At 41.9% G+C, this 23065-nt stretch overlaps 1 protein-coding gene across 12 annotated transcripts in view; it reads right to left on the reverse strand.

The window, feature by feature from the left end:
* fhod3b (formin homology 2 domain containing 3b) overlaps window positions 1–23065 on the reverse strand; it is a 598094-nt gene that overhangs the window by 322597 nt on the left and 252432 nt on the right. For all 12 annotated transcript variants that reach the window (XM_087978543.1, XM_043719366.2, XM_087978542.1 and 9 more), the window contains exon 4: window positions 4963–5030. In XM_087978543.1, coding sequence (XP_087834669.1) covers window positions 4963–5030 — 68 coding nt within the window. The remainder of the gene's footprint in view (window positions 1–4962; window positions 5031–23065) is intronic.

The raw sequence follows: 23065 nt of genomic DNA on the forward strand, positions 1-23065 counted from the left end.
AATTCTGAGCAAAAACGTCTTGTAATGATTAACCCATCATCTCATAACAATGTTCATATTTAAAATCATAGAATGATTGTGGCAGAGCTTTTGCCAATTCCTCACGGACTTCCTTCAGTAGGTGAGGGTGACTGATTCACTGAGTTCTGTTCAGTTTGTTTTCAGAAGCAATATCTTTCCTTCAATTATCTCCAACCAATTCTATGTACTCATCCAGTAACACTTGCAGTCTCATATCCACCTTGATCTTGGAAAACAAAACCCCATCTGATAACAAAAATTGATTTCATTTCTCTGGAAACAGTCCCTTTCCTTTCCCGGGAGTGTTTTGTTCCCTCAATTTTTGTATCACAAATGCGTTGTGTTCATTAGTTACTTTGCTCCCTTGTTGAACTACCAACATTATCAGGGATCTATTCGTCACAATACCCATGATTCCCTTTGGTCACACGCATTACCACCATCCAGCCGATTCTGGAAATAATACAAATTCCCTTACATCACTGCCCGGTTTTTTTGTTCAAAATACACAACTTCTCAACTGTCTGTGGCTCTCATTCACCCTTTCTCTCAACTGCGTCAGTCAATTAGAATTCAGTGTCAAGGGCAGTCCCCATTCCCCAACTCCAAAACTGTCCTAACAGTTTTTCCACCCCAACTCTCCTGAAAATATGTTGACTAGGAATATTCACTTCCCAGTCAGAAATTTCCAGTCAAACCCAAGCCATGTCCTCATTATGAACTGCTAGATAATATCCCTTACTTGTTTCAGTTTAAAAAATGTTTGCAACTCTTTTTGGACAATTTGTCTATTGATACTTGTGCATTCATAATCAGTGAGCCTATAAATCTATCATGGTGTGGATAAAGCAGGTCCGGCTTCAGTCCAGCTCCTGTTGACGTCATAATTTCAAAAGGCGAGAAAGGCTCTAGATGAAGAGTACTGGGCAACGGGCGACTACAGCTTAACCCTATCTTATTTGACAGATTTACAGCAGTAGGAACTTAGTTATGTTAATCTTTACATATCGTGAATGGTATAGTAGGAAGTGTAACAATAATAATTCTAGTCAAAATTGTAAGTTTGAGAGATGGCAGGAGAGGCCAGCTGGATGGAAGACATAGCTCATCAGATATGGGGAATCCTAGATGTGGCCAGTGTCTCAGATGACCACACATGCAGGAAGTGCTCCCAGCTGTAAACGTTCCAGGTCTTAGAGCTCGAGGAGCAGTTGGGGACCTTGTGGCACATCAGCGAGGCTAACAGTTACGTGGATAGCACGTTTAGAGAGCGGGTCACATCGCAGTTTAAGGGACTCGAGGAAAGAAGGGAAATGGGTGACCACCAGACAGCCCAGAAAGAACAGGCAGGTAGCATAGCAGTCCCCTGATGCCCCACTCACTAACCAGTATTCCATTTTGGAAGCTCAGAAGGGTACTGGCACCTTGGCAGAATTCAGTCAGAGCCAAGCTTTTAGCACAAGCGGTTTGACTGGACCAGGGCTGGTGGTGGTGGTGGTGACGAGAAAGGAAAAGCAATAGTGATAGGGGGATTCTTTAAATTGGGAAACACTGGCATTTCGCTGCCAAAGACGTAACTCCAGGATGGTGTGTTCCCTCCCTGGTGCCAAGGTCAGGATATCACTGAACGGCTGCAGGGCATCTTGAAAGGAGAGGGTGATGAGCCAGGGGCTTTGGTACATATTGGTATCAATGATATGGGCAAAGGAGATTTGCCTCAAGAATTCAGGGAGCTCGACACTAGATTAAAAAGCAATGGTTGTAATCTCTGGGTCACTCCTGGTGCCACATGCTAGCGAGCTTAGAAATACGAAAGTAGGACAGATGAATGCATGGCTCAAGAGATGGTGCAAGAGGGAAGGTCTTAGATTCCTGGATCACTGGGTCAATTTTGGGGGAAGGTGGGGCATGTACTTTCTGCACCTGAACCACATTGGGACAAACATCCTTAAGGTAGGTGTGCGAGTGCAATTTAAATCTTTATTAGTAACTCTAGTTCTCAGCAAGCACACAATTAACACACTATCCAACGATTTGATGAGAATCTAGCCTTTATCCATGATTAACTGGCCAGGTTTCACTCGAATGAATCATTGAGTTCAGAATTCAGTCTCCTCTCTGTAATGGCTAGTCAAGTTGTTGGTATTGATGTGCCTTCTTATACAGGAGCTTTTTCCCCCAGTCTTTCAAATTGCTCAATGTCCTGCTCCTTTGTCCAAGAGTTGCGAAAACAGAAGCTATCTTTGGGGCGGCACGGTGGCTCAGTGGTTTGCACTGCTGCCTCACAGCACCAGGGACCTAGGTTCAATTCCAGCCTCGGGCAACTGTCTGTGTGGAGTTTGCACATTCTCCCAGTGTCTGCATGGGTTTCATCCAAGTGCTCCGGTTTCCTCCCACCATCCAAAAGATATGCAGGTCAGGTGAATTGGCCATGCTAAATTGCCCATAGTAAAAGATGCATTAGTGAGGGATAAACATAGGGGAATAGGTCTGGGTGGGTTGCTCTTCGGAGGGTCAGCGTGGTCTTGTTGGGTCGAAGGGACTGTTTCCACACCGTAGATAATCCAATCTGTCTCCCCAATGCAGAGGAGACCACAGCGAGAGCAACAGACCCAGTAGATGATGTGTTTGGAGTTGCAGGAAAATCTCTGCCGGATGTGGAAGGATCCTTTGGGGCCTTGGATGGAGGTGCGGTGGCAGGGGCAGGTGCCGGGAGTGGAGGGTGTAGACCTAACGAGGGAGTCGCGGAGGGAATGGCTTCTGCAAAATGCCGAAAGGGTTGAGGAGGGAAATATATCTCTGGTGGATGGGTCTGACTGTAGGTGGCGGAAATGGAGGAGGATTGCCATTTCAGGAAACATTTTAATGGAACAATTACCTTCAACGGAGAGATTACAGCAATTTTACTAAAAACAACCTCAACAAGGTCATTCTGCAGTAGAGGAGTAGTAATGGTCTCATGATTTACAACAAAATTCTATATCATTATAATTTTTCCCTCTTCATGCCACTGGGTCAGCAGCACAAAGTTTGTGCATGCTTCAAACACCTGCATTTTGTTTTATTCCTTGCAAACATGCCTGATAATTAAAATTCTTAACCAAAAGTAAAATCTTAATTAGTAATTTCTTTCGATTTGTCCTTTTTTTATTTCCATATTTGTCTGATCCCTTGCAAAGCACACACCCTGAAAAGTTATTCTCTAATTGAATATTATGGAGACAGGCCAACATGAACTGTGGAAATTTGCTGAAGACTCATTATTATACAACCCCTGCAGAAAGACTGCCACAAAACACTCTGAAAAGGTAAAGCTTGAATGAAGGCAGCAACTGTTAAAATATTTACATCAGGAACATTTTGAGGACACAAATACATGTCAGCAAGTTGATAGCATGCAAACTGGAGCTGAAAATAGCAGGGTTATTCAAAGTGAGTATTGCATGCAGCAATTGAAGAATGAATGGATTGCAGCTAGGAAAGAATTTCCACTCGTCAACTCTGTGCGTCAATCCCACTGTCTTTATGTTTAAAGACAAAGCTGGCACATAATAGTAGATCATGTGTTAGAGTCTGTGGATGAAGATGGACCAAATACACTTGCCATCATCAGCAATGATGCTCATCTCACCTGTTGGGAGCTGTCATGCTGAGTAGCTCAGATCAGGGATCACTGTTTTCTTTCCTTTTTCATGAGGTGTGTAGCAGGACCAGCATTTGTTGTCCATCCCTAAATACCCTTGAGCTAAATAGCTTGCCATATTATTTCAGAGGGCAGTTAATAAACAAACATATTTCTGCAAGACTGAGATGTGTATTCCAGGTCAGGATATGGATGACAGATTTCCTTCCCTGATAAAAGGACTTTCCTGAACCCAATGGGCTTTTCCAATAATGGCCCCTGTTACAGAGGCTAGTTTTTATGCTTCCCTTTCATTAATGGAAGACATTTGAACCCATGTCCCTACAGTATTAGCTTCAGTCTCTGGATTGTTAGTCTATTGGATATTATCATGGCGCCACCAGGTCCCTGCCATATACAACAAGATCATTGTAGAAAAGGAAATCACTAAACATAGATGCTTAAAGCTTAGGAAAAAAGTCACAGTCTAGAATGGTAGGCACACTAATTTTGAGTTTAAACAAACAAACAGTCACCATTTGGAACTAAAACACAGCCTGCTTTTGGGTGTAATATCCGTTCTTGCAAGGTCATCACTCACTTCAGCTGTGTACACTTTCTTACCTGCTAATCACAAAGTCACTCAGTCCTTAATTATATGATACCAATACTTCCTGCATAATTGCTCTTTCATTTTGGCATATCAACAAGTAACTTTCATTTTGCTGGCAGGTTGCCTACATTAAGAGCCCTAGAGATACATTATAATTTAACTCATCTCGATAGGGTTCCTCGCAAGTTATCTTGGTTTATTAGTCTGGTCTTTGTATCTTTATGAAATTAGTCATACACCAGACGTTCGGACTCTCCTCCTCTCTCCCCCCCCAAGTCACCTCACCAATAACTTCTTTCCTGTTCTGAAGACATGAACTCTTTCCCACAAACAACTGCACAGGCAGTGATAAAACTCTGGATGTTGATCAAAATTGCACTCTGATGCTTAGGCCTACATGCACTAACACCAACAGGCAGATTCACAACCACGCCTCGTGCTACTGTTAACAGGCATCTGGTCTCATCCAGTTCCCATTCAGGAGTTATGAACTAGCAAGGAGGAGCAGGAATCTTGGCCAATTCATCTCTTTGTCAATTTGGTGACATCAACGGCAATGTTGCCTGCATGCAGATCGGCCAAATCCACAGAAACCAGAGACTGAATTTGAAGATTTCCATTTCTAAACATCTCGGGACTACAACAGACCCGAGAAAGTGGAAAATAAAACACATTTTTAAGATGGGAGGCAGCCATCAGTACCAACCTGGAAGATCTGCTTGAGTGAAAACAGGGCTCTTCTCAGCTCCCGGCCACAAGAATTGTAGAGTTTCTCTGCATAAAACAGAAAGAAAAGAGCTTCGTTGAAAAAAAACAATGCTGACTAGAGGTAGAGCAAAAAGATTGGAACTCCATCAGAATATCAAAATCTGAGAAGGTACGTGACTGTACGTTTGACTGACTGACTGACAACCCACCAGTATAACACCCACAAAGGCCACATTCCTGGTTGAAGCACCAATCCAAAAACATGAAAGCTACCATCTTCTCTACACAAGAACATATTTGCATTAGTCTGTGCCTGACTGGATGATCCCAAATTAACTGAAAGCTAATATCTATTATCTTCGGATTTAATCAGCAGGCATTTGCTTTATAAAGCCTTCACACAAGGCCTTTCTCCCCCCCAAAAAATCATTCCATGCCACAGATAATTACAGACCTTTGATTTAAATACTTAAATTGGTATTAAAAGAGAGATGATACTACATCTTAGGGGTCAAAGGCTTCAGATTTTATTTGCAAAGGACATTATTATTAAGAATGATATTAAACTGGACCCATGTGTGAACCACTGATCACTGACGATTTTCCTTAAGGCAACCATAAATACTTGACAATACTTACAACCATTGGATGTGGAGAATGGATAAGAGTTTTTAATTAAATAATTTACACATTGTAACGTTCCACTCTGAGGTGTAACAGTTTGTTCAGGGAATTAAGTTTAATTATATCAAAGCAAACCTTTGCAAAAATGCATTTTGCTCCATTAATGTTATAGCATCTTCTGTTTAGAATTTACTTGGCACCTTCCGACCGGCCAACTTCTTTCTCCCTTCCCCCTACCCCGGTCAGACAAAAGTGAAGTGGGAATAATTAAGAGAGAATCTGCAAATCTGACAGTGCCAATGAATCTTATTCATCTTGCTTATCCTTCCAAGTAAGATCGCACCGATTACTGTAATAACATCTCATTTCAGTTATTGTGATTTTTAAATAAAAAAAAACTCAAATGGCAAGTTAGATCCTGTCAATTTAAATGCATTGCCTGAAGGTATTTGCAATCCTGTAATAATCACATTAGTATTTAGAGACTCCAAGTAATGAAAGTCATCCATACTAATTGAAGCAAGCAGTTGTAATTTTCATTTCAACCCAGTGCTGTCTGCCACACTGCTACTTCCATCATCAAAACGGGCCTGTGACCTAAGTGCTGTGATTCTTTCCCATACTTAGCTTCTCTGATAAATGTACCTGGTAAATATGTGGCTGTATACCATTGTAGGCAATCTGACACATGCCCTATCCTAAATTAAAACCTTAGTTTACCCACAATGAATGCATATTTGGTTCCTCACAAAACAGCCTGGAAAACCTTTAAGAGACTTCATTAAGATGCAGCTCCCTACAAATAACACTCAGTCTCGTGCTCAACATTACAATACTGAGAAACTCAAAGCTGTACATACACATTGGCACGGCAGAGGTTTGAGTTTGACTCGGAGGGTGGCTATTTTGCTGGGCTAGTAACTCACTGATGTGAGTTCAAATCCACCAAAGTAGCTGACGAACTTATATTAAATTCGTTAGATAAATCTGAAACTAGAAAGCATCAGTAACGATGACGACGAAAGCAGATTGCCATTAAAAAAAAACCCTTGATGCCCTTTTAGTAAGGGTAGTGAACTAGATAGGGTTTTTCTGTATGGTTTCGGTTACTTGCTAAAGGGCATCTGCTGTCCTTGGCACTCTGACCTGTGTGTGACATCAGTCCTAAATCAGCCTGACAGACTTTTAACTGCCCTCAAAGACGGTCTCCAAAGCCACTCAATTGTAATCTATTACAAAAAGGGAGAACCAAAAAACAAAATCCGACTGACAACAGACCGACAAAAAAAAGTGTTTCTCTATAGAATCAAAACACCAACCTAACAAAGTGTAATTCTGAGATTATGATTTTCAAACAAAATCTCAGACTCCTCCCTTATCACTGTCCCAGTGCCTGTCTTGTCCCATTAGGAAGAAACTTTTTACTGTAATATTGGCACAGTGGTGTACACACACACGTACACACACACACACGTACACACACACACTAGAATCGCAGAGTCCTCGATGTCAATATGAAGTCACATGATACCAGGTGAAAATGTGGCTACGAGTAACATTTCCTGCTGATTACCACCTTCCTTCTTTAGCTCATCTATGTAGTGAACATGGCTTGGAAGAAGCTTTTCACATAGCTAAGGCACAGATGTACTTCATATTAATCACTGAGTGCCACTATAACACCACGACTGACCGGGCTAGTTGTGTGCTGAAGGACATCTGCTTGACTAGATTTAAAGCAAGTGGTACTGGAACCATAAGAGATTAGATAAGATTAGGTTATTTTAGATTAGATTATTTACAATGTGGAAACAGGCCCTTCGGCCCAACAAGTCCACACCGCCCCACCGAAGCGCAACCCACCCAAACATCTACCCCTTACCTAACACTACGGGCAACTTAGCATGGCCAATTCACCTGACCTGCACATCTTTGTGACTGTGGGAGGAAACCGGAGCACCCGGAGGAAACCCACGCAGACACAGGGAGAATGTGCAAACTCCACACAGTCAGGTCGCCTGAGGCGGGAATTGAACCCGGGTCTCTGGCGCTGTGAGGCAGCAGTGCTAACCACTGTGCTACCGTGAGATTAGCAACATCCTCACCAATCTACCTATTGCAAATGCATATCCCATGCATGTATAGGGCAGACTACATCAAAGCCCTTGCAACAATAAACCCTCTGTTTAAAATTAAGGACACTTTCCAAATTGTGAGGCACTACATTCATTCTAAATGGAATACATTCAGGACTGATAGAGTAGTTCAAAATGAGATATTCGTGGAGCTACTGCATGCCAAAAATGCCAAAATTTTATTGCACACAACCTGTAACCTCATGGCCTGGCATTTCCCTCTCTCTTGCTCATTCATCAGTCCCAAGCTGGAGGACCAATACTAGTTTAGTAAGGAGTGAGCAAGAAAATATACCAGGTACAGCACAAAGTAGACCTGGAAATGAGATACAACCTGGTCAACCTACAATGCAGGACTGCATACATTGTAGACAATGAAGTCAGCACATTATTCAGAGAAATATGTTTGCACAACAAAAGCATCTGATCAACACTCAGCAGTCCATTATAAATCATTTTAGACAATTAAGGAACTAACAGGCAAAGGAGGCTTCATAAACATCCACATTTTCAACGCTAGGTTAGACACAAGAGCTGTGTCATTGAGTAAGATCATGGCTAATCTAATTACGGTTCAGCTCCACTTTTCTGCCTGACTGAATGCCACAACACTGCGTAACTTTCAACGTCCTTGCAGATTAAACATCAATCTACTTGCCTTGAATATAGTCAATGGTGCACCCTCCACTGTTGTCAGGGGTACAGTATTCTAAAGACTCTCAGATAAAGTTCTTTTTGTCTCTAACTTAAATGGGAGAGCCCCAATTCTGAATCGGAGGCTCGTAATCAGAGGTTCATCCGTGACAGAAACGTTCTTTCTGCACCCACCCAAAGTCTCGCTGCATTTCCCAATGTTTTGAACCTCAGGAGAAATTTGCTTTGCTGGAAATATTTTTGTATGTAGCTCTGGTACCAAAGGCAGTAAAATCTTTGCATGTTACATTCAATCTGACATAACTGACAAAACTGAAACATTTATGTTCACAATACACTGATTCTGAATAAAAGTTCATGAAACTTTTATTGTTTAAAAAAAAAATCACCAAAAGCCTACAAAATAGTGTTCAATAGGATAGAAAGTGGTTCATTATATTACCTTATGTCAGTTATATTTATTTTTTCACTCAGACATTTAAACAACAGGTACACATGAAAGTTTAGTATGTACAAAACAAAATCACTCAGTCTTCTCTTTTGGGTGACCATTTACCAGGAAAAAAGTATTGTAACTTTGAAAAGACAGATGGACTTACATTTATAACATGACCTTACGACTTGAGTTTTACAACCCATTAAAGTTTGAATTACACAGTCACTGTTGTAACTGTAAAATTTCCACAATGATACTAAAAACATAGCACACTAAATTCTAACTTCTATAACAAAGAGGTGACCCAAAAGGTCAATGTTCAAACACGAGGATTCGACATTGGGGTTGAATAGCTGGGTGGTATATTTCAGGTGGTGAACAATAGATCTAATTAAACATCAATTGGCAGCATATTCATGTTTATTACATAATGTTCAGGTTTTGGAGAAGATTTAGAATTTTGGAGTCCAGAATTTTGTGTATTATAATCACAGGAGAAGCTTTGTCTGACGTTTTATATTGGTAGAGCAACATGCTAAATCAAATCTGTCATGATGGCATGTGTTATCAATCAGCATTGCATGATGCACTCAATTTCACTCATTGTTCATTCATCGTAACAACTTTGGATATATTCTGGCCCTTATAATTCCTACTTTCGTAGAAAATGTAAACAATATCGAAGCTTCAAAGTACCCTGTCTCAGGGCTGAGCCAAACAGAGCCAGCCTGAAAAATTACATTGTCTGCAGCGCCTTTGTCAATTATAAAACACATTCAGAATGGAATTGAATGCCTGTTTGGAGATGGGGAGGGCACATGTTTGGCTTGGGGAGAACCTGCTCTCCCACAGTAAGAATACACTGAATTATTGCTGGTATTTAACTCAATTGGCAGGGACTTTGACATGCAGGCAAATCACCAGGTAAAGGGAAGACATGTACTTGACTAAATTCTAAATGCCCTCCCCCAGCTCCTTGTGGGAGCATTCACTCTCAGCCACAGCAATAACTGGGATCTGAGTTCACCTCAGGGCTTTCCTTGCTGACGTCTGCCTGAGTTTCTTGCAGCAAAAGTAGTGGACAGAGCTCCCACTGGTACTGGAGACCTGTACGTCACCAAGTAGTCCTTGGTTTTCAGAAACAGAACATCACACCCTTCACTAAGATTTTCCCAACAAATTCCTTTCAGTGAAACTAAGGAGTCCAATGACAGAAATGTCAGGAGCCCATCAGGATCCAATCCTGTTAAATCTTCCCAAAATTGGCTGTGGCAGGATTGCTGCAGGTCACCAGGTGGTGGATGGGCTCTCTGCAGCAGTCACCAAGTTGTATCTTGAACATAGATTAGATTAGATTACTTAGTGTGGAAACAGGCCCTTCAGCCCAACAAGTCCACACTGATCCGCCGAAGCGCAACCCACCCAAATCCATTCCCCTTCATTTATCCCTTCACCTAACACTATGGGCAATTTAGCCTGGCCAATTCACCTAACCTGCACATTTTTGGACTGTGGGAGGAAACCGGAGCACCTGGAGGAAACCCATGCAGAGACGGGGAGAATGTGCGAACTCCACACAGACAGTCACCTGAGGCGGGAATTGAACCCGGGTCTCTGGCGCTGTGAGGCAGCAGTGCTAACCACTGTGCCGCCCATTGAAACAGGAGTAGGCCATTCAACCAATATGAAACTGCTCTGCTATTCATTAAAATCATGACTGATCTGTGACATAACTCCATTTGCCCACCTTGGATCCATTTCAACTTAAACATCCCATTGGTGAACTTACTGGAATATGCTGAGCTGTTGTTTATTTTCTTCACTATAAGTACAGACTTAAGTGCACACTACTTCAGATGAGGAGGATGTTCCCTTGTGTCAATTATTCAACTACCCTTCCATCACTAAACTAAAGCAAGTACCATGGCTTGGAAACAAGATGGAGAACAATTGGATGGGAAATCATGTCTCACAAACTTGATTGAGTTTTTTGAAGTAGTAACAACGAGGATTGAGGAGGGCAGAGCATTAGATGTGATCTACATGGTAAGGCGTTTGACAAGGATCCCCATGGGAGACTGGTGAGCAAGATTAGATCTTATGGAATACAGGGAGAACTCACCATTTGGATACAGAACTGGCTCAAAGCTAGAAAACAGAGTGTGATAGTAGAGGGTTGTTTTTCAGACTGGAGGCCTGAGACCAGTGGAGTGCCACAAGGATCGGTGCTGGGTCCACTACTTTTCAACATTTTTTCAATGATTTCGAAGAGAGCATAAGAGGTATAGTTAGTAAGTTTGCAGATTACACCAAAATTGGAGGTGTAGTGAACAGTGAAGAAAGTTACCTCAGATTACAACGAGTTCTTGATCAGTAAATTTGCAGACGATACGAAGATTGGTGGAGTTGTGGATAGTGAGGAGGGCTGTTGTCGGCTGCAAAGGGACTTAGATATGATGCAGAGCTGGGCTGAGGAGTGACAGATGGAGTTCAATCCTGTCAAGTGTGAGGTTGTCCATTTTGGAAGGACAAATAAGAATGCGGAATACAGGGTTAACGGTAGGGTTCTTAGTAAGGTGGAGGAGCAGAGGGATCTTGGGGTCTATGTTCATAGATCTTTGAAAGTTGCCACTCAGGTGGATAGAGCTTGTAAGAAGGCCTATGGTGTATTAGCGTTCATTAGCAGAGGGATTGAATTCAAGAGTCATGAGGTGATGTTGCAGCTGTATAGGACCTTGGTAAGGCCACATTTGGAGTACTGTGTGCAGTTCTGGTCGCCTCACTTTAGGAAAGATGTGGAAGCTTTGGAGAGGGTGGAGAGGAGATTTACCAGGATGTTGCCTGGAATGGAGAATAGGTCGTACAAGGATAGGTTGAGAGTGCTAGGCCTTTCCTCATTGGAACGGCGAAGGATGAGGGGTGACTTGACAGAGGTTTATAAGATGATCAGGGGAATAGATAGAGTAGACAGTCAGAAACTTTTCCCCCGGGTACAACAGTGTTACAAGGGGGCATAAATTTAAGGTGAAGGGTGGAAGGTATGGGGGGGGGGGATGTCAGGGGTAGGTTCTTTACCCAGAGAGTGGTGGGGGCATGGAATGCGCTGCCTGTGGGAGTGGCAGAGTCAGAGTCATTGGTGACCTTTAAGCGGCAATTGGATAGGTACATGGATGGGTGCTTAGGCTAGGACAAATGTTCGGCACAACATCGTGGGGTAAAGGGCCTGTTCTGTGCCGTATTGTTCTATGTTCTAGATGGGCCAATGGGCTGAGAAGTGGCAGATGGAGTTTAATTTAGATACATGCAAGATGCTGCATTTTGGGAAAGCAAGTCTTAGCAGGACTTATATACTTAATGGTAAGGTCCTAGAGAGTGTTGCTGAACAAAGAGACCTTGGAGTGCAGGTTCATAGCTCCTTGAAAGTGGAGTCGCAGGTAGACAGAATAGTGAAGGTGGTGTTTGGTATGCTTTCCTTTATTGGTCAGAATATTGAGTACTGGGGTCGGGAGGTCATGTTGCAGCTGTACAGGACATTGGTTAGGCCACTGTTGGAATATTGCATGCAATTCTGTTCTCCTTTCTATTGGAAAGATGTTATGAAACTTGAAAGGGTTCAGAGAAGATTTACAAGGATATTGCCAGGGTTGCAGGATTTGAGCTATAGGAAGAGGTTGAATAAGCTAGGACTGTTTTCCCTGATGCGTCGGAGGCCGAGGGGTGACCTTATAGAGGTTTACAAAATCATGAGGGACATGGATAGAGTAAATAGACAAGTTTTTTTTCCTTGGGGTGGGGGAATCCAGAACTAGAGAGAATAGGTTTAGGGTGTGAGGAGAAAGATATAAAAGAGACCTAAGGGGCAACTTTTTCATGCAGAGGGTGGTATGTGTATGGAATGAGCTGCCAGAGGAAGTGGTGGAGGCTGGTACAATTGCAACATTTAAAAGGCATCTGGATGGATATATGAATAGGAAGAGTTTGGAGGGATATGGGCCAGGTGCTGGCAGGTGGGACTAGTTTGGATTGGGATATCTGGTCAGTATGGATGAGTTGGACCGAAGGGTCTGTTTCCATGCTGTACATCTCTATGACTCTGATCATTTTTATTTAAATTTAAAATGTTGCTATGAAGCTTACACTAAAGTAGTTGCAATATTCAAATAAGCACATCTGAGAGGATGGCAGAAAATGAGACCGCATACCTCCCCTGAGTGAGGGAATAAACCACAGTTCTTCAGTAATCATTTCCTTTCAGCAATTCCTAAACTCATCCACCGTCATCCTGTTGTGCACTATAATAAAAGTGACAGCAGGCAGACTGGTAATGTCGCTGTTTACAGAAGGTAAATCACATGACCCACCACAATTGCAGCGCCATTGCTCGTTTTCCTGAGTCAACATCTGCATTTGGGTTTATTTCTGAGCAGGCACTGCATTGGAATGGTGTGGCTGCTGTTTGGTTCCTTTGTGGATTCCCTACACAAATCAAACATGTGGGAGAAGATATTTCCCTTGACATTGAGCCATTACTTATTAGCCGTTCTGTTTACCTGCCTTCTAATGTCAAAAGACAGGATGTCATTTTTTTTGCAGGTTTCATGTGCTGCCCATAAGTAATGAGCAATCTGCTGCCTTAGGGAACATGAATGATAAAGCTCAACATGACTTCCCCCTTTGAAGATGGGACTAATTTTTTTTTTTAAAAAGCAGCAATATGCAGGCCATTACTAGGTTGGTTTATATAGTTTTCTAAGTTACTGCCAAGTTGGCAACAAAGATAAAGCCCAGAGCTAATCCTAATACTTCCTTTTTGCAATTAGACCTTTCTGGAGCATACTCTGAATTAACTGCACCTGATGCAGATGGAAGCCTTTAAAATAACTGCAATCAAATAATGAAAAGTCAAATTGAAATGCAAGACCACAAACAGCTGGGAGACCGTTCAAACTTGGCAGGCATACAGCAGCCTGGTGTCCAGGACTGTCAGTGTATCTCCTGCATTATACAGTATCTTTGAGGGGCAAGTGAAAGCTAATCCAATTGCTCCTCAACATTCAAATCACTACAATAAAAGTAAAAGCTTCTTCTATTTAAAGCAATCCAAGTCACCAGACAGCTCTCCTCTTCCACATCAAGCATATAGTTCACTCCCATTGATTTATGATGCATCTGCAAACGGAGAAGTAATATGGAGCAGTGTGTGAACGGGACAGTGAATGGGTTCACTTTAGGAGTATGACCTCCCATTGGAGAGGGGTGGATTGGAAGTATGAGGCAGTCAGAAGATAGAACAAGTCATAACGATGTCTCTAATATTCACTGAAAACCTTGAGAACTTTAAACTGATATCTCAATGCTGAAGCAACTGGGAATTTATTCAGGATTTTTTTTTTTTGTGGACATTTAAATTCATTAGAAAGAAAAACAATTCTCTCAGCTGCCAAGGATTTGGCCAAGTATCCCCACAGCACCAACCTGGATCTCTTGATTCTTTGTCCAGTGACATTTTAGCCACACTATCGGCTCCCCCAGGATTCCAACATCATTCACAAAAAACTGGACCATGAGCAAATGGCTAACAATGCAGCCTTTTGGAAGGAATATTTATCTCCCTTGAAAGCCCAAACATTACAAAATCTCTCCCTTTTGCTTGAACAGTCCAAATTTTACAGGAACAGAAAGTGTGTGGTCTTGTCAAGTGACAGGAAGAATGTGTTTTGCTGAATAAAATGCACTATTTTATTCCTTTATAATATTCTTGTATACGTTACATGTCAGTTGCTGAAAATATACTGCAAGTGGAGAAAAAAAAACATATAATGCTTAAATCAGCACCATTATTTACTATTTTGGGAAGGGTGGGAGGAAGAAAGAGATACTATTGCTTTAAAGGAGGGAAGATTATTGTGTAGGATCACTGCTTATAGTGTCAGTGGGTCAAACTCCTGGAAATCCCTTTCTAATGACATTGTGTCTCTTCCAACAGCGAATGGACTGTAGTGGTTCAAAAAAAAAAAGAAAAACCCCAACACCACCTTCTGAAGGGCATCTAGAAATGGGCAACACGTGCTGGCCCAGACAGTGATACTTGCATCCTGCTACTGCATTTACAATATGCTAGCACAGAGGTGCTGTTAAAACACTATAACACCAAAGACTCTGGATTGATTCACCAACCCTTTCCACAGGAAATTCTGTTCTCAAAATTGGAGATATTACGGAGGGGTTTAAGACGAACAGAAGTGAATGGGTTCTGTGCAGACAATGAAAGTGGACGAGGCCAGGACAGAAACTGATCCTCTCAGGGTAAATAGAAAAATTATTGGCATGCATTGTCATTGTACATTGTGTTCATGTATTGGTTACTCTGAAAGTGTTATTTGAACAGTGCCATAGCTGATTCACATGATTTCCTTCTTACTTTCAAATAGTTTTGAGGTATAATGCAATTTGAGATATAATGCTCTGTGCCCAAGTTAAGGAAACCAAAAAAAAGGTTAATATTCAGTACTTAAATATGCTTTTTAAGAAAGGCACAAAAGAGACAGATGACAAAGTGGAACATTAGAATGTGAAACTGCTCCAATTACCCACCTCCCAATTTAGTCTTGCTATATATCCTTAACTTTGTGTATAGAATTGAGGGCAGGGCAACACTCTGTTGCTAAAACTACCTTTTGTAGACTTCAAGTAATTGTGTTTCCTGCGAGCTGGCAAAAACCCAGATATTTAAAGAGTTGCTGTACTCAGAGGACTAGAGAGATTTCAAACACCAGACAGTGGGTTGAAAGGAGGCATCAAAATCAGTTAACACTGATCAAATTATTTAAATACAGCACAGTGGTTTTGTGTCAGTTAAATGGGGAATCGTCAGATAATACATGCTTTGAATCAGATTCAGCAATTAAGCGAATGGACAAAATATGAAACCGGATGTTTTAGGAGGTACAGCTTTCAAGAACATGACTACCTTTTCAAAATAAAATTCAAACAGTTTAACAATTTGACCCTTAACTTTGTGAACTTGAACCAGGTTCACTAAAGATTGAGCCCAGCCTTCCTGTTGCTACTGGAAAGCTAAAAATATCGACTCTGAAAACATGCCTCAGTAATTCTGTGCTATCTGTTGATATAGGATTACATTGCCAGGTCTGGCTACAATAAAGAAAACAGTCTATGACACCGCAGAGTGAAAATGGTTTATTTTGTTAAAGCATGATTGCTGTGTTATACTTAACTTCTCAAACAAAGTAGGTGGAGGTGAAGGGAGATATGTTGCATGCTTCATCTCTGGAGAAAGGAGCTTAAATCTGGTCTAAAGTTTGCAGGTCATATCCACTTAAAAGCTGTTGCAGACAGTAAATTCCCACATGGCACAGTAGCCAATACAATTATTGTGAAGCATTTAGGTAAATATTTACTCCATTCTGGATCAAGACTGTCTAGACCTGCCAAGCTTTGTGGAATTTGATGGGCACTCAGTTATGGAAATGTAAATTCCTGATTTTCTTTCTAAAAATGAGAGGGGAGGACATTTCAACTTGTGTTTCATTTACATTGCTTCGAGGGCACCAGGTTTACACAACCCAGTCAACTGATGAAGGACGTTTCTTCACATTATTCACAACTGTTACATACTTTAGAAAGCTTACGTGCAGCAGAGGTATGTATTGAATCTGCAAGGAGTTTTCTTTTTAATAGACTGCATAGTTTTACCCATATGTCAACAACAAAATGCTATTGATAATGTTAAAGATAACTAGATTCAAATCAATCTATCCAGGTCATGCAGAGCTTTCGGAATAAAGGGCAACAAAGAATTTTCGATGTGACCCAGGCTACCAAGTGTTTTGGAGTTGCAGGAGAACCAGTGTGGGGGGGAAAAAAAAAGTCATCTTAAATCTTTGAGACACAAAGAGAGGCTCTGAACATTGAAATTCTTATCATCAACTTTTATTAATCAACTAGAAATATTACAGTATTTAATTTTGTCCACATTTAATTGAGTTAACCTCAAATCACAAAACTTTGGGATGCAATGATGTGCTAATTCACGAGAAGGGATTTCTCAGTTGAGTTGAAACACAAAACCCCTGGTCTCTCCAAGCTAGGTAATCATGGACTGCTAGGATTATAGCCCTTACAGTGTTGTGATGCAATGATAGGGTCCCTTACCTCAGAGTCAGGAGGCCCAGTATCTAGTCCCATGTGCCTTGAAATGAGCATCATAACTTATCAAAGCAGGTTGACTAAAATAACTATCTTCCCATATTTCAATTTCTTTCTTTTGGTTCTTCAACTAGGTTGATACCAATTGGCTTTTGTATTAGACCAGAAGAGACAGGAGCAGCAACTACTCCATTCAGCCCAAGCCTACTCCGCCATTCAATTGTGGCTGATAGGTTTTTCAATCCCATTCTCTCGCTTTCTCCCTGTGACCTTTGATCCCCTTGGCAATCAAGAACCTATCTATCTCTATTTTAAAATATACTCAATGACCAGGCTTCCACAGCCTTCCGTGGCAATGAATTCCACAGATTCATCACTCGCTGACTGATGAAGTTTCTCCTTATCTCCATTCTAAAAGATGTTCCTTTACTCCAAGGCTGTACCCTCAGTTACTTATCTCTCCTACAAATGGAAACATCTTCCTGACATTCACTCTTTATTCTGTAAGTTTCAGCCAGATCCCCTTCTAAACTGAGTATAGATCCAGAGTCCTCAAACCTTTCTCATATGTTAAGCTTTTCATTCCTGGGATCATTCTCGTGAACCTCCTCTGGACCTGCTCCAGGGCCAGTACATCAGCCCTGGGGCTTGGGGCCCAAAATTGCTCTCAATACTCCAAATGTGGTCTGACCAGAGCTTTAAAAGCCTTTTATATTCTAGACCTCTCAATGAATGACAACATTGTATTTGCCTTCCTAACTACTATTTCAACATGCAAGGTTATCTTGAGAGAAACCTGGAAGGGGACTCCCAAATCCCTTTGCACTTCAGATTTCTGAATTTTCTCCCTATTATTTTGAAAATAGTGCATGCCTTTATTCTTCCTACCAAAGTGCATGACCTCACACTTTGCCACGTTGTATTTCATCTGCCACTTCTTTACCCTCTCTCCTAAGCTGTTTAAGGTCTTTCTGCAGCCTCCCTGCCTCCTCAGTCTTACCTGCCCTTCTACCTATTTTTCTATCATCTATAACCTTAGCCAGAATGCCCCTAGTTCCTTCATCCAGATCATTAACATATAAAGTGAAGTTGTAGTCCCATCACAGCCTTGTGGAACACCACTAGTCAATATGCTTCCACCCTGAGAAGGACTCTTTTATTCCCACTCTCTGCCTTCTACCAGACAATCATCTATCCATGGTAGTACCTTGCCTCCTTATCTTACTCAGTAGCCTCTTGTGCAGCACATTATCAAAGGCGTTTGAGTTAGAAGTTATATTCACTAGACAAAAAAAAGGATTATAGCCAATTTCGAATGATATCTCATTATTTTCCACAATACAAAGGCCTATGTACAAGGAGAAGCAGGGTTACAGTAGGCAGAGAGAATTTGCCCTCGTCAGTGTTCAGAATACAATCTGAATGCAAAGACATTGGGTGGGGATAGGGAAAGGTGTACAAACCACCTTTGTTCACGATGGTAGCCTAGAGCCCTGGCAGTTAAACATCCAAATAATGCTGTGAAGGTGGTCACTGGACCGGAAACGTTAACTTTGCTTTCTCTCCATTGATGTTCCAAACCTGCTGAGTTTTTCAAGCAATTTCTGTCATGATGTTGATTTGAAAGCCTTCCAGAGTGAGTGATTTTAGACAAATCTTTAATGCATTGTCCCTGGCTCCTCCGCACTTTGATCTCTTTTGGATTGAGATCAGCAGACTAATTGCTGCAAAACCTGGTAAATATTCCACTGCATTACATGAGCTTGTACTCATTTACATACCTTTGAGCAGTCTTTAGTGCAGAGAATAAAGCAGCAAAAGGTACAACACTAACTGTTGTCATATACAAAACTATTGTTTCAGGCCTGGTGCATCAACAGCAGAAACACCATTCCTGGTAATAAGTATTTCTATTTCATCAGGATTCCTGACTTTAGCGTGGAAAAACCAAAAGGGCCCTTCACAGACAAGCACACCATAAAAACAATTTTAAAATTGCTGAATTTATAAAAAATAGAACATTTTCACATTCACATACGATGTAGCTGGATTAATGTCTATTATAATTCACTGTGTATTGCATTTTGTCCTCATTTCTTTTATAATGCACACGTACCTGATTTTTAAAAACACACCAAGACCTAATTCTGGATTGGACAACCAATACCCAGTCTATTAGCAGGCCATGTCTATTACTCTGCCAATGACATAAACCCTGTCTCTGCACAATAGTATTTTGCAATAAATCATAACATAATCCCCTCACACATGGCTTGGAGCACAGACCTGGAGAATAAGCAGGCCAACTAAATGACAAGACCACCAAAACAATCTGCCTCTGTTTCCTAGCACAATGTGGTCAGTAAAAGGGCTCCCACATAGTCAGAACAGTGAATTCAGAACTCAATATTAAAATGTCTGGGTGATCCAGGATTATATGCCATAACATTCTTGGGTTTTGTTGTGCAGTTTAAGTTAGCCTGCTGAGGTAAGAAAAATATTAAATATAAGAAACACATTAATATGACTTCACAGAACCATAAAGAAAGGGGCTATACAGTCCATCATCTGCACAGACTGAATAAACTAGACACCTGTTCTAATCCCACTTTTCAGTACTTGGTCCAAAGGTTACAGCATTTCACGTGCAGATCCAGATGTCTTGGAAACGTGTTGAGGATCTTAACCTCAACCACCAAATAAGACAGCATATTCCACAAACCCAAACCCTCTGGAGAAAAAGACTTTTTCCTCATGTCCTCTCTAACCTTTCTAACAATCATCTTATATCTGTACCCCAGTTAATTTAGCTCGGAAGGTAAGGCAAGCCTTTTCTATCTTCTCAACTTCGTTATTTTGCGCACCTCAATTAAGACACTCCTCAGCTGCCTCCTCAGCTCTGTAATAACAATCACAATCTCCAAAATGGTCACCCACCGCTACTGTATCCATGTGCCCAGATTCATTCCAAGTCTAACGCTAGAATCATCACCTTTTTTTGCTGAGTTAGTGATGTGCTGGCTATAAACCTTGCCTTGAATGCAGTTTAAGAAATTTATGCCCTCTGCCTCTTTCACAGTTTTTGTATCCCAGTCGATATTTGGATAGCCGAAGACCCCAATTATTGTCCTATCATTTAAACATTCAAATTTACCCATATATTTGCGTCTCTAACTATTGTTGAAACTTTATTGCTGGAACAGCACAGCAGGTCAGGCAGCATCCAGGGAACAGGAGATTCGACGTTTCGGGCACAGGCCCTTCTTCAGGAATGAGCAGAGAGTGTTCAGCAGGAGAAGATAAAAGGTAGGGAGGAGGGACTTGGAGGAGGGGCGTTGGAAATGTGATAGGTGGAAAGAGGTCAAGGTGAGGGTGATAGGTCGGAGTAGGATGGAGGCGGAGAGGTCAAGAAGAAGACTGCAGGTCAGGAAGGCGGTGCCGGGCTGGAGGGATTCGGCTGAGACAAGGTGGGGGGAGGGGGGATGAAGAAACTGGTGACTACTATTGCCCATTATTTGGGGAGCTGCAGCATATACACCTAGCTGTGCGGCTGCCCAGTTTTTGTTTCTTTGCTCAACCCACATGACCTCCTTTGATGCATCTTTGTATATCATCTCTCTACACACCTGGAATTGATTCCTTAACCAATGAGGAAAACACCTCCACCTTTTTAACAATCCTTTTCTCAATCTCGCCTCAATACTCAATATCCAGGGACGCTGAGCTGGCATCCAAGTTCCTCAAAAGCCAACTTTCCAAAGGTGATGCCATACTGCAACATGTCTCTCTGTGGCTTTGCTCATTAACTTTTTAAATACTCCTGCAATTACATTTTTCACCCATAAGATGTGGGAATCACTGGTTCGGCCAGCAGTGCCCTTCAGAAAGTAGTGATGAGCTGCCTTCAGCTGCTGGGGTCTATTTAATTCCAGAACACTGGCAATGTAGTTAGGATTTGGCAATTCTGGTGTTGGACTGGGGTGGACAAAGTTAAAAATCACAACACCAGGTTATAGTCCAACAGGTTTAATTGGAAGCACTAGCTTTCTGGATGCTACTCCTTCATCAGGTGGTTGTGGAGTACTGATGAAGGGATTATGTCTGAAATGTTGATTCTCCTGCTCCTTGAATGCTGCCTGACCTGCTATGCTTTTCCAGCACCACACTCTCAACTCTAACCTCCAGCATTTGCAGTCCTCATGTTCTCCTATAAAACCTAAATGCCCATAACCAAAAAACTTTAGTCCAGCAACAACTGGACTTCTACTGGTGAATATTTCCCACCACAGCACCACTTTCAATAGTATACAGGAACTGTTTTATCACCATCTCAAAAGATCCAGAAAATTATCTGCACATTACTCAAAAAATCCACTACTGTCCCAGCAATATACTGCTTGAGAGAATACTGAAGTACTCTCATTAGGAAGACCACCCAAATCTATAACTCCCCCACCCACTAGGTGAGTTCATATCTATAATATCCACTTCCACCCACATGTTGAGATCAAACATCTACCTCCTTTAGGTTGGCACTGACCATTTTCTACATGCCATGCCAGTATCTTGCAACATATAAACCTTAGATAGAAACAAAACTAGTGCTTGCAGTGCAGAATTTACCATCAGCTAGGATTATTATTAAGTTCCTTCCTGAACTGTTGACCTGCTTAAAACAAATGGGCTGAAGTTGCTATGTAATAATGTTAAGAAGAATGTGATAAGAGCCTGTTCTAGACAACGGTAGTGACCGTGATAAAGAAAACGTGGGACAAAAATGTTTTGCAAGATTTTAATGGCAGAAGTCATTCAACGTGCCCACTGAGAGTTTGAGCTGGTTTGCGAACACATTTTCCTAACACTCAGCCCCAAACTTGACTTCCATTAGCTAGGCTGTACACTTTCTTAATAAAGCAAAGTGGATCACGTGTACAATGTGAATCGGCTAGCATGTAGCAAGACTGACAGCAGAGCTGTATCTTACCAGACATTGGTCAAGTATCATTTTTGTTAAGTTTCACAGACAGTTTCTCTACTCTCTTACCCTATCATTCAAATCTTGCCTCATTACCTTGCGTTACATTCCTAAAAACGCTTCTTTGACGGATGCTGACAGAATCTTCACATTCGCAGTGGGCACTGAGGATGTCACCTAGACAGGGGACGAAACATCTGCAACACAAACTCCCAGCTCGGCGAACAGAACCACAACAACGAGCACCCGAGCTACAAATCTTCTCACAAACTTTGAATGACTCCCCAATGCTGGAAGCTCTGGATCCTTAGCGCTAGGGTCAGTGCTGGCAGCTTAGTGCTGGCAGTCCGGAGCTGCCCTGCACAATCCATGACATTTGCCCAGACGTGGTAGATATAGGGGCATTTGGTGAGTTGTTTTTTAGACATGGAGAGATGGAGGGATGTCGGCTGCAGAGGTGGGATGTTCTCTTCCCCCAGGACTAGTAGAGAAGGCCATGATACCAGAACCTGCTGACCTGATAGAGATTGCCACCCAGCTCATTGCATCCAGAGGGATGCTCCTGCAATGCCACAGAGGCATCACGAGCTTTCCCCCTCTGCCAGACCAAGTTCCACCATTTTCTCACACGTCCCTCTATCTCAGCTACAGGAAGAAAGGCCTCACTCAACATCTTGCCCAATTTTCCCCAAATTTCCCAGGATATCTGGTCAGAAGCTGGGGAGTTTCTGCACACAGCCATAAATTTCAGTCATCACTGAAGGAACGGTTTTCCATCCACCCTGGTGACCGAGCAAGCTCCTCAGTGGAGGTTCCCAATAATCCAGTATCTTTTCCAGTGCACTTCCCTCTACACGGAATCAGAGTCACCTTTTTACAGGGAAAGGGATAGTAAGGCACCTTGAAGCAACCAGAATGCCCCCAGTTCACGCGGACAGGGATTTCTATGCCAAGTGTCTTGCTGACATTAACTCTGGAGGAGAAAGGCTATCAGAGTCTGGACTTCTGCACATGCTCGGATACCAGAGGTTGAAGTCATTAATAAGCCCTCTGCTCCAACAGCCTTACAATTACCATTGCAGCAAAACTCCAAGTCAGTGAACTATTT

Source organism: Chiloscyllium plagiosum, unplaced genomic scaffold (genome assembly GCF_037043375.1).
Source record: "Chiloscyllium plagiosum isolate Xiang-an unplaced genomic scaffold, Cpla_swu_hap1 HiC_scaffold_34, whole genome shotgun sequence".
NCBI classification, from domain to species: domain Eukaryota; kingdom Metazoa; phylum Chordata; class Chondrichthyes; order Orectolobiformes; family Hemiscylliidae; genus Chiloscyllium; species Chiloscyllium plagiosum.